The sequence below is a fragment of the Hippocampus guttulatus genome, chromosome 7 (assembly GCF_054856545.1).
Source record: "Hippocampus guttulatus isolate MCC_2025c chromosome 7, RoL_Hgut_1.0, whole genome shotgun sequence".
In the NCBI taxonomy this organism is placed as follows: Eukaryota; Metazoa; Chordata; class Actinopteri; order Syngnathiformes; family Syngnathidae; genus Hippocampus; species Hippocampus guttulatus.
This window is the reverse complement of record NC_141267.1, coordinates 22145409-22157463: the sequence shown is the minus strand read 5'-3', so window position 1 is coordinate 22157463 and position 12055 is coordinate 22145409. Positions and strand designations below refer to the sequence as shown.

Below are 12055 nucleotides of genomic sequence, written 5' to 3'. Positions count from 1 at the left end.
TAATATTTTGGGAAAATGTTATATTCGCCCAAATGTGTCTACTTTCGTTCTTGCAGTTGTTCTTTAGTTTCCACTTCGAACCACCCAATGGCGCTCGTGAGTTTGATAGATGTTATCCAATCGCCATTAATCAGCGTGAAGAAGACGCGTGGACGTAGACTGTCTTCATGACAAACAAGAAGTCAGTTTGGACCAAAACAAGTTCCAAATCGATTTTTTTGACGACCGCCAACATCCCCGCGGTCCTTATGCGACGCACGGCATGGCAGAGAGACAGGACACTGAGGTGAGTCGAGCCTAACAAACGGTGTGACAAGGAGAAATGTGGTGCACTGGTTTGATTTCACTTTTGCTCCTGTTAAGTCATCAACCACAATCCAAGCAAGTGGACTTGGGTAGCATCACATGTTGACACTTTGTTTTTTTAACGTTGCCACCTCGCCTTTGCTCCGTAGTGGCACTGCTTTGCCATTCGTTGATGAGGTTCAGTTTGTATCAGTGTGAATTATTCTCTTGTCATTCATTAATTAACATCCAAATGAAGTATTGTTGAAATTAGGCGGGAAACATGGTGACAAAACGTCATCACGTCATCACAATAACGCCACCGTTGGACTGTACGATGATAGCATGTTACTGTCATAACCCTCAATTGGTATTTCATGCCACAAAATTGCCACACTACTTCACCATGAACTACCTGTACTCTTAATTGCTACGCTCAACTACTGATGACGCTCTCAATCAGGAGAAATATCGATCGAGAGCACAGTTTGTTTTGAATAATGTCATTTTCTTATTCTCTGAGTGAAACGGGCTCAAATCAGAAATGGAATTCTCATGAAAAAAATGTCAGTGATTTGATTTTCCAGCGACCTGTCCAGGTGGAGGATGCCGAGCATATCTACCTGCTGATGAAAGAGGAGTATCGCATCTCCAGGAATGTGCGTCTGGCCTGGTTTCTGGGGAAACTCAACCAAACCATCTGCCCAGCATCTAAACTGGATCTGGTGAGCTTTATCTTGTTGTCGTTTGCTTTTCCACCATCCAGCGACTAATCAGGTTCTTCCGCTCCATTGCAGCTCAACTCTACCAATGAGTTGGACTTGCTGAGTGTTTTACCCAAAGGATGGCAGCGGGACCCGCCGCCGCTCCCCCGCACCAATGCCGCCCAGCCCGCCCTGTTGGTGCCATCCACTCGTGCCACTTTCCTGGCACGCAGGTATCGCTTCATCATCGAGCTGGATCTCAGCCCGTCCACGGGCATCGTGGTGAGTCATACGCCACTCGCTTGCCATTTGCTTTCAGTTCAAACGAATTACTGAAGAACCATCCGCTAGCATGGGAATCAAATACATCTACTCACCTTCAAACTGTGCAGGCTATGACTCATCCCTCAACTACGACACACTCTATAACCCGCTTAAATACTTCTAGTAGTACACACTCAACTACAAACTACACCCTCAGTGACTACAACCATGATCGCTACACCCACAGCGACTAATTTATAGTCACATCTACAGCATTAAACTACTAACTACAACCTTAAATATGAACCTTCAACTGCTTTACCCTCAACTACTAACTCCACACTCAAGTCCTACGCATTCAACGACTAGCCACCCCATCAACAACCATTTTCGGTATTTGAGAAAATGTTTCTCTAATTTAGGATTAGCATGCTAAGGCACTAACTCGGGTGCGCCGTTTCCCAGGATGACAGCACGGGAGAGATGATTTTCGATGAGGTTTTCCACGCCTTGTCCAGATGTCTGGCCGGTCTCGCTCAACCCTTTACGGTCCCGGGAACGGAGCAGCTCTTCACCCCAAAGATCTTCACCACCATCCTGGTCTACTCCTCCATTTTCGGACTCACGTCCCATCAGGTCTCCTCTTCTTCTCATTTCCCGGACGCCGAAAAGTTTTCATTGGCTCAACTTGTCGAACCGGTGCAGGTCCTGGTACAGGGATGTCAACTGGAGCGAACGGACCTGGGCCACTTCCTGCATCACATCTACCAGCAGCTCAAAGCGGTGGAAAGCAACATCGCCCATGTGCTCAATCAGCAGCACGAAAGTGTAAGCGAGCACCTTAGCAATGGGAGTATAAATTTTTTTTTCCCCCTCATGTTATTATTTTATGCTGGTCAAATTACAACTCGGAAGTCATAGTTGACTGTGTTTGACCTTTAGTGCTCGGTGGAGTGTGGTCTCCATGGCAACGGCGCGGAGGATCCGCCTCCCAGGAGGCCGAACATCTCCATGGTGTCGTCGGACATGGGCCTGGTCAGCATGGTGCGGCAGGGCATCCTGGCCCTGCAGCTGCTGCCTCCCAACTCCAGTGCCGGTAGCTTAGCCTCCCTCACTGCTTTTCTTGCTGTTGCGAGTGCGTCGCACCAGCCTGACCCGCCCAAACGTGTTTCAGGCATCATCATCATCACGGACGGCGTGATGAGCGTCCCCGATGTCGTCGTATGCGAGACGCTGCTGAACCAGCTGAGGAGCGGGACCATCACATGCTCCTTTGTGCAGGTTCTCACTCCGGTTGCCGCCTTCGTCCTGAATTACTGCACTTGCGACCGCAACCTCACTCTATGTACAATGCTGTGGGACGCTTGGGCGCGCGGCTGTTTAGGTGGGCGGGCCGTACTCGTACGACTGCAGCTTCGGCTACATCCCCAACGTGGAACTGATGAAGTTCATCTCGGTGGCCACCTTCGGGTCCTACCTGCCCAGCTGTCCTCCGCTGGACCTGGACAGCCACGACATGAACGCCTACCACAAGGCCTTCCTCACTTATTCCTTCCTCAAGACCCCCGAGGCCATCAACTCGGACATCTTAAGCGGTGGGTCAGACCATTCGTCACACCCTCTTCAAATTTCTTCTTATTGACCCCTTTGTACAACCTTTTCCATGTACGCCTTTTTAATGGGAAAGATATGACTTTTTGTGTACGATTGCAACTTTGTGTAAGATTACATTTTTTTCCCCCTCCTTTCTTGGATAATGACAATGTTTTCATAAGAGTACCCGGCAACAACCTTTTGTTCATGTTCGGTTCTTCCTTTCTTGGATGTTTGGTGTTTTGCAGTGTCCCAGCACAAACTGTTCAACGAGCACTTGGTGTCGGCCAGCGGAAACCCGGCACTGGCGATGCGCAGGAAGAAGCACACGGAAAAGGACGTGCACGCTCACCTCATCAGCGTGGTGTCTGTCAGGCTCAGGGAGGGCTACACCATCCGGGAAATCAGCCTCACCAAAGGTCGTCCGAGAAAGTCCTTTGCTCATAACATTGTTTTTTTTTCTCCTCATCTTAAATGTAAAATTCCATTCATCTCATAAACTGAATTTTTTGATGGCAAACTTTTTCCTCATAAAGTCACAATTTCTTTTTGTACTCCACTTTTTTGCTCTTGTGAAATTTAGAATTTTTTTTCTTATACAATTCAGATTTTTATGATTACACCTGTTTTCCCCATGACTCTTTTTTCTCATCAAACTTTTTTTTTTACTTCTTATAATATTGTAATAGCTTTTTCATCATAACAATTTCTTTCTCAGAAAAGTACACAATTCCCAGAAGGTCATGCCTTTTTTTTCTCAAGAACTTTTATTTCAACTCCATTTTTAAATTGGTATTCATAATTATGACTGAAGTTTATGACATTTATTGTCATATGACTTTTTTCTACTTGTAAATTGTAAAAAAAAAATTCCTAACTCATTTTTTTCTAAAATAATTTTTAAACTGTTCTTAAAAATACGACTTTTCCCATAGTTCTAATGCAATATTTTTTTTTCTTGTAACTTCCTTTAATGTTTGTTTATTTTATGAATTGTTTATTGCAAGATCCTAACTTTTTTTTTTTTTTTTTTCCTGGTACAATTTACAACTTGTTAGGACTTAAGGCGTCTTGTTTGCTTTCAGGCGGCAGTCAGCTGGAAGTGAAGCTGGTGCTGCTGTGGAAGCACAACATGCACATCGAGTACGTGGCGTCGGCCCCGTGGCCGCTGGACCCCGGCAAGCGGACCACCCGGGTGGAGGTGACCATGGAAGGCAGCTACGACATCCTACACGACATCAGCTGCACGCAGAGGAAACCCATCACAAGCTCCTACCGCACCTCGGTCATCCGCCGCTTCTGGAACACTTTGCAGAGGTAGCGGACAAACGTGCAACCCCTTTTGACGCACAACGGTGAACCACTTTCCTCCCTGCAGCATCAACCAGACGGATCAGATGCTGGTGCACCTGCAGTCTTTCAACTCCGTTCCGGAAAACTACACCATCCCCGAGAGCACCAAGAACGGAGTTCCGCTCTTCTACATCCCTCCTGGATCCACCACACCCGTAAGCGCAACAACATTAGAAACCACTTTCATATTGCACGTCCACTAAGTTGGCACACCAGAGGCCAGCATTTATTTGTCTGAACCGTACAGACAGAATTTGCCCATTTACAAATACTGATTTATTTTTGTAATCGATTAAATGGACTGATAAGAATTTGCATAAACTGATGATGATTCGGGTTCTCGTTCGGTCCATAACAATTCAGAACATTGGCAAACTGATCATTGTCCTCCTAATTTCTCTCCTTCGTAAAAGCAGATGCTCTGTTTTGATTAAACACAGAAATATAACTCACTCTGTTTTCATGAAGAACTACAGAAATCACAGAGTAAGTTACTTGGAGAGGCTGAAATCCAAGGATTTGGACAATTTTGCGCTTTTTTTTTGTAATCGTTGGAGCCCTTCGTTGAGCACAAAATTCCAATATCACTTGTATATCCCCAGTCCAAACACACAATGCTTGATTGACAAGTGACATAAGCAGGAAGTGACATCACGTTATTTTGCCTTGTCCAGGTTCTGTCCCTGCAGCACGGTGGCTCCAAAGACTCGTCGCAGTCACAGTTCGCCTCCTACTGGAAGCCCATCCTCTCCATGGATGCCAATTTCTGGCAGAGATGGCTGCACATGCACCGCATTGCCATCATCCTGGAACACGACATGTGAGACGCAACACGCACACTCTTTTGTTGCCACACGTACCCTGTGTTGTGTGTGTGTTCTGTTATTCTGTACTTTGTTTGTGTTTGCCTCTCTATTTGTGTGTGCGCTTGGTTTGCAACTGTGTATCTGTGATGTGTGCGTGCAGGCCGGTGCCCAAACACTTGCACACGGCGGGCAACAACGGGCGCTACAGCACCATCCAGTGTCGCATCTCCCACTCTGCGCTCACCTCGCTGCTGAGGGACTGGAGCAGCTTTGTTCTGGTCGAGGGTTACTCCTACGTCAAGCTCATATACAGGTGACGATGATGATTATAATGATGCCCCCAACTGAGAATTTTATAAAATGTTGATTGTTTCTGATGATGGCAATTACTTTTTTGTCCCATGCATCGATTAATCAAAGAAGTAATTATTATTGCATTATCAATAGCAGCAGCCCTAACCTAATCATAGTCTGAAGAGGATAAAGAATGCATGACTTACTACTGTGATATTCTCAGTCTACATGTGTTGCCGGACTGTTTGTTTTCAATCTGTTGCGTAGTGGAGGCGTGCCAGACCTTTTTTGACCAGAGATCTACTTTACAAGCATCCAACCTCCCGCCTTCGACCCGTTAAAATGCTTCTCCCGGCGCTTCAGATTCCCATTCTTTGCCAGTGCCATCGAGGAAATGCAGATGAAAAAAAATCTTTGAATGAGAATGAAAAAATTAATAAAACGAGATCGCAACAGCACTGCTCGCAAGCTGCAATTGCAGATTGCCGACTGCGAACAACTTCCGGTGATGCAGGTCATGCCCCGCCATAGGTTCAGGGATAAACTCAAGAGTGGAGCTTTTAAACTTTTGTAGTTCAATTGTCAACATGTATGAGTTCCACGGTATGTAGTCTTGTAATTGTGTGCCCATAGTTCCCTGGAGCAGCCCCCCACCTCCTTCTATCTGGTCCGACTCATCTCCAAGACCCCTTGCATGGTTCTACGATTGGGTTTCCCCATCGGAACACCGGCACACGTTCGAAACAAGGTAGCGTGTTAATGCTGCTCATTATAGCAATAGAAGGATATGGTATATATAATGATACACTCGATAATAATACTGTAACTATAAGATCCTGGGATCGTGCGACACATCCATTCTTTGTCCCCTGCTTGTCAGATTGTGGACGAGCTCCGCGAGCAGATCCTCAAGCTCCGCTTCCCGCATCGCATTCACAGCAAGGAGGCCACGCCCAAGACCAAGAGGAAGGCGGCAACGGGACAGCCTTCGCCGTCCAAGTCGCCCGCTCTCTCCACGCCCAAGCAGGCCCTGTCGGACCGGCCGTGCGTTGTGGTGCTCAACAAGCCGCTCGAGAAGCTGCTCATCAGGTCGGCGCCGAAGCACGCACGTCAAAAAATATTGTTCTGTTTTTAAATAAAGGGATAGAAAGTTCAAAAAATAGTTAAGCCGATTCATGAAGAAAAAAATAATCAGCCGATTGTATTGTATTGTATCGTATCACCAACAAATCGACTGCAATACACCTCAAGTGGTCAAAATCAAAGTTCTCAGCTTTTTGGACTGTTTTCGATCTGTTCGCCAGGTATGAGAAGCTGCCTCCGGACTTCAGGACTCCCTTCATCTTCAGCATCGAGAATACGTCTTTGCAGCCCTCCAGCGGTTCGGCGCCCCTCAACGTGGCGGGCAACCGCGCCGCCTCGTCCACACTGGCCTCGCTGTCCCGCTACTTCCTGCACCGGCGCTGGGTGTGGGCGGTGCAGAGCAGCCAGGGTCCGGCCGTGGCCATGCAGGCCGTCGCCCACATCCTCTCCATGCTGTCTGAGTGAGTCCCCCAACATACAGCGGCGCCTTGAGATACAAGTGACCCTACTTACGAGTTTTTTAAGATCCAAGCCGCAAGCCTGACTCTGAAAGTTCTTGTTGTGAAGGATCCGCCTGTCGGAGGGTTTTCATTTTGCCGCCAGCGGAGACGGCATCGTCAACATGGTCATTGAGCTGCCCATGAAGGTAAAATACTTTACATACTTGGCCACAAAACAATATCGCAGATTTGGAGGCAATTTTTTGAAAGGGTTTTGTGCCTTCAGTGTACTACCACTTTGTACCACAACATTTTGGGCATCACTGAGCTTGATTGGTAGAGATGTTGCGTAAATGAGTCAGAGGAAGAGGCCGAAAAGGTCCCCTGACTATTGTTTTTTTTTTTTTCTTCTTAAATATACATCATTATATTCAAACTTTTTCATAAACATACAACGTGCAGCTACATGTGAACATAATAATAAGAATTGTCTTGGTGAAGCAGTATGCGGTTCGTTATCCAGGGTCGAACTTTGAAGACGATGTACACAAATGTACTTTGTACGTTTGTTCCTGCGCTAGGGCACGTCCGCCGACTCCGAGCAAGAGAGTCACTCGTGCATCGTCCAGTACATCCTCTTCCCACCTCACGCGACCTCCACCAAGGACAGGTAGCTCCTCGTGCGCGCCTTCACCTCATATTTGACGATCGGCGCCGTTTGTAAAAAAAGGTTGCGCTGAATGTTGCAGCTTCTCCACGGACGACGACAACGACACGGAGGTTGAAGCGGTGGACGTGGACGTGGAGCTCAACGTGGTGACCGAGTGTTGGGTGGAGCCTCAGACTGGCACCATCGCCAGCTGCTCGGAGCAACATCGCCACCTGCTGGGCCTCAGCTACCAGGAAGTGCCTCAAGCCGTGAGTCACTCGGCCACCGCTCCCACCTTGTTTGCGACGAAGTACTCCCCCCCGATTGGTCGAGTTGACTCTGCTGTAAATTCACCCAGATCTTCCCCAGAGATTTAGCCTGCATGTCCACCGTGATGACATTTGAGTACCTGAGTCAGCTGTGTCAGAACAAGGACCAGGTCTGCTCTGTGCCTGCTGGACTCAGGGACACCACAGGTTTGGAAGGTTATTTTTTTATTTATTTTTTTTTTTTTGGTGTCCATCTTTAACTCATTCAGTACCAGCCAATTCTAGACCAAGTCTGAAAAGACGTTTAAAAACGTCTTTGGGAGTGAATGAGTTAATCTTGTTGGCATGGACGTGTCGCTTCCCGTCTGGTTTCAGGAGATCCTTCTGCCTCCGAGGAGAGCATTCACATGGTTCCTTTTCAGTTTGATCTCATCCAGCTTCTGCCCAAATGCCAGCAGGTGGAGCTCTTCTTCCTCACATTCGGCACAGGTATCATTTTGTTTTCTTTCACTGAAACATGTAAAGCAAATGTGTCAAAATTGTACTTTTGTACTTGATATAAATCATCCCCACTGACCAATTTGGACCCCGTGGCTAACTGGTTCTGTTGAGATTCTAAAACAGTTGTATTATCCAAATACTGTATGTGGTAAAGATTTTCAATGTTTTCTACCCTGGGCAAACACCGCCTCCTGTGTGTCTCCAGAGGCGGAGCTGGAGGAGCACCTCTGTAGCGGACCGTGCCTTCCCAACGAGCTACTCTTGGGCCTCTTCCACAGCAGCCTGGAACAGGAACTGAGCGACCGCGAGATTCCCGTAGCCGTCGGCGATCACGCCGCCTTCATGCGCCACGTCCTTGAGCGCGAGCGCAACGGCCACTGCGCTCCCTTCCCCCTGCCCGTCATCAAGGGTGAGTTCCTTACCGGGTTGGCAGATCTCAAGAGCTTCATGTTTTTTTTTTTTTGGTGTTTTTTTTTTTCCAGCAGAAGACTTCACAAGGCCTCTGGATAGAAAGGAAGTGATGTCAGCGTTTCACTTAACCGGCAGCAGTAAAGAGATGACAGAATCCACCAGCACGTTGCAGGTAATCCTGCTACAAAACAAAAGTAGTCCACACAACTCGCTTTATTTATTATGTTTGTGAATGGTGTTGAATAATATAAGAAGTGAACCATTATGGACACAGATTTAAATACTGGCAACTGGCAAAACGAAAAATACATTTTACTACAATGTAAACATTTTTTTATTGAAATTGCATTTAAAATTACATCTTGACATTATCCGAACCGCTTATGCTCCCGAGGGTCGCGGGCAAGCTGAAGCCTATCCCAGCTGTTCCAAATATATTTCACGAATGACAATATTAGGAAAATTATTATGCATGAATAAACTGTAATAAAATGCATTACGAAATATTCTTTAAAAATTATAAACTCATAAAACATAAGATAAAGATTGCATATCGTTAACATGTTACTTCCGTATTCTAAAATGCGCGGACTGTTAATTGCGTGTTTGACCGTCAGAGTTTGGCCAACGCCGACCTGGTTTATGATGAGCCTTCGCTGGCGGGGCAGAGCTGCTCGGTGCCCCAGTGGAGGTGTTACGCCAAGCACATCAGCTCCCAACAGATCCTGCTCACCTTCCTGCCTGCCACCTTCGCAGGTGCCACTTTTCCGTTCCCGCTCAATGATAAACTACCGCAACGTGCAAACGTGTCTGCCTTTTTTCTGGACAGATGTCCTGATGCTGATGACCTCTAGGCTGGAGGCGGAGCCTTTGAGTCACGTCAGCACGCAGGACGACGACACGCTGACGCCCGACAAACAGTCACAGGCCGACTCGCCGTCCGGGTCCGCCGGAGGACCGGGCCGGTCCGAGTCCAGCCTGGGTCCAGCCTTCGAGATGAGGAGGGGTTCAAGCGGCGGGCCCCTGGACTCCACGTCGCCCGTTGTCTCGCCGTCCTCGGAGGAGCCGAGGGGACCTGCCAGGCCCACTGACGCCCTGCCGTCTGACGGGCGGGATAGCAGGATGTCCGAAAGCCAGCCCGGAACGCCCGGCTCGTGTCAGTCTACGGCAGGTGCAGGTGGGGGTTTCCCAGTCACATTGCAACACTCACATTTGTTTCTGATTAAAACGATCACACTTTTCTTCCCATCATTGCACAATGCGTGTGGTGTGCTGTGTGTTAATAGTATGCATTACTACTGCACGTGTGTGTGTTGTAGATTTGGTTGACAAAGTTCACTTCTCTGAGCCGCAGCACTACGGTGCGCACGGCGGCAGCGGTGGCATCCTGGGCCGCCAGTTGTCCCAGCAGAGCTCTGGCACGCAGCTCAAATGTCCCGTCTACGTGTACAATTGCTGCCTGGAGCTGCTCAAGGAGCAGTTGGTACACCCCGCCGCCAGCCGACACCCCCGGGACGTCTTTTTCAGGTACATCTACACCGTTAACGCTTTCGCTTTAGCCGCCAAATGGCTCTCGCGCCACTGTTTCGGCGGTGAAAGCTCAAAACACTCATCAAACTTTGAGGTCACGCGCATTAGCTGGGTTCGGCAAAACCGCCTGGCTATTTAACATCGCCCCACCCGGATACAGTGATGAGTTCAATTCGTGAATAAATAAAAACATTCCAAGGTCCCTCCTCTGGCTGTAAAAAACCCAAAATGTTCAGCTGTAATTATTGATTGTGTGTCTGTGGTTGTCTTGACGACTGAGTAGACCTCAAGAGGCTCAGTCTTGGCAGATGCCTGAGCAGATGAAGACCAGGTAAGAAGAGCTGCTTGTTTTTGTCAGCGCCAAGGGTGCTTTTACCAGCCTGCACGTTGCATCTTTGCATTAAAAAAACAAAAAACAAAAAGAGCATGTCGACTCACCCGTCACATCATTATCTACGGTTGGACAACCAATAGAACTGTCAAAAATGATGCCTACTTCCACTCCAGGCCTCTAGGTGGTAGCCTCATGCAGTCAGAGTTAATGGGTCACTCCTTCGTGCCTCGGTGCACCACAATGGTTCTAGTTATACCAACATTAAATGAGGACATTTTAAGCCACAATTCCACACGAAGTCCTTGGAAAATGTACTTTTTGAACCTCGTACCTGGTTTACAGATCCTGCTCCAAAGATTCTTGGGCCTCTCAAAACCTCCTCATCAATGTCTTCTTTCAACCCTGGGGAATTTCCCCCAAAATCATTTTAGACAGCAACCCAAACCCACAATGGGTGTCGTTGATCACATTTCCACCTAACGTTCCAGGAAGTTTGACTTCTTAATCATAGTACTTGGTTGCAGATCCCACCCGAAATGTTCCTGGACCTCTCGAACACACGATCCCTTCAGCAGGCTCCTTTCGGTTTGGATAAATTACCTTTATAGAAACTAAATATAGATGATCATTCCCATGGTCCTAACACCCAACGGCCTTGCCAAGAGTTCAGGGTGTTCCTTGTTGTGTGACTGATTTGGCTTTGGCTGTTCCTCAGTGAAACTTTGAGAAGACCTCAAATGATTGCTGTCATGGGTCAAGATTAACGCCGCGTTACACCATGGAGTGGACTGAGTGGAAATGCCGACTCGCGACCAATCAGTTGTGAAATCGTAGAAGCGTCCCAGTCATTTGCCGCCCCACTGTGTCCCGACAGGTCGCTTTCTCTGGACCGCAGCAGCCCTACACCTTGGACGGACCTTCTGGCGCAGCCTCACAAGCACAAGGAGCTTGCCCACTACTGCAGCCTGCTGCAGGAACACTACCAGCAGAGCTTCGCCAAAGGTGAACTGCCCAAACCACAAGTCTGTGTCTACTTTCTCAGTCAACCTGTTCGTGGAATTCCACCATAGTTCATGTGACATTCACTTCTGCCACACTTGTTACGTTAAAAGCACAAAGGCCATCTCTTCCTGTCGAATCGCTGCGTGAAAGGGTCTGAAGGGACGGTTTTTCTTATGTGTGGCATTCAGGCGTCTACCGGAGCCTCCAGCAGTCGCTCAGCATCAGCTCCCAGGACGTCCTTATGGCCATGGACTACTGCGAGGAGTCCCTGCAGGAGATTGACATCACGGCCTTCCTGCAGACACTATGTGGACACATCCGGGTATTCCGGGAGAACGGTCAAGCTCCCGCGTGGACTCGGCAGCCCAAAGCCGACGGGAGGTTGGCCACCTTCATTGTCGGAGAGTCCGAGGAGGATCGAGCCGATGTCAAGTCTGCTGTGGCCTCCTCGTCCAGGTTTGTAGACAGACTCGTACAATGCTCTTCTGTTATCTTGATACCTTGAGGGAATTGTGAACTTTTGTCTGGGGGGGTGGG

The 12055-nt window shown here is 48.1% G+C and overlaps 1 protein-coding gene across 9 annotated transcripts in view; it reads left to right on the top strand.

Annotated features, from left to right (window-relative positions):
• The first annotated feature begins 141 nt into the window (after positions 1-141).
• The window catches only part of szt2 (SZT2 subunit of KICSTOR complex), a 35026-nt gene continuing 23112 nt past the window's right edge, over positions 142-12055 (top strand). For 4 of the 9 annotated variants that reach the window (XM_086115632.1, XM_086115633.1, XM_086115634.1 and 1 more), the window contains exons 1-29: positions 142-286; positions 873-1010; positions 1083-1271; positions 1719-1889; positions 1959-2081; positions 2196-2349; positions 2428-2534; positions 2638-2848; positions 3095-3265; positions 3932-4163; positions 4225-4354; positions 4874-5019; positions 5166-5318; positions 5933-6047; positions 6180-6388; positions 6604-6843; positions 6950-7028; positions 7404-7492; positions 7572-7740; positions 7830-7947; positions 8116-8229; positions 8447-8650; positions 8724-8824; positions 9270-9408; positions 9482-9829; positions 9972-10179; positions 10466-10513; positions 11391-11518; positions 11707-11974. In XM_086115632.1, the coding sequence (XP_085971758.1) occupies positions 263-286; positions 873-1010; positions 1083-1271; positions 1719-1889; positions 1959-2081; positions 2196-2349; positions 2428-2534; positions 2638-2848; positions 3095-3265; positions 3932-4163; positions 4225-4354; positions 4874-5019; positions 5166-5318; positions 5933-6047; positions 6180-6388; positions 6604-6843; positions 6950-7028; positions 7404-7492; positions 7572-7740; positions 7830-7947; positions 8116-8229; positions 8447-8650; positions 8724-8824; positions 9270-9408; positions 9482-9829; positions 9972-10179; positions 10466-10513; positions 11391-11518; positions 11707-11974 (4526 nt within the window). In that variant the 5' untranslated portion in view covers positions 142-262. The remainder of the gene's footprint in view (positions 287-872; positions 1011-1082; positions 1272-1718; positions 1890-1958; positions 2082-2195; positions 2350-2427; positions 2535-2637; positions 2849-3094; positions 3266-3931; positions 4164-4224; positions 4355-4873; positions 5020-5165; positions 5319-5932; positions 6048-6179; positions 6389-6603; positions 6844-6949; positions 7029-7403; positions 7493-7571; positions 7741-7829; positions 7948-8115; positions 8230-8446; positions 8651-8723; positions 8825-9269; positions 9409-9481; positions 9830-9971; positions 10180-10465; positions 10514-11390; positions 11519-11706; positions 11975-12055) is intronic. The other 5 variants (XM_086115628.1, XM_086115630.1, XM_086115629.1 and 2 more) reach the window with 5 other exon arrangements.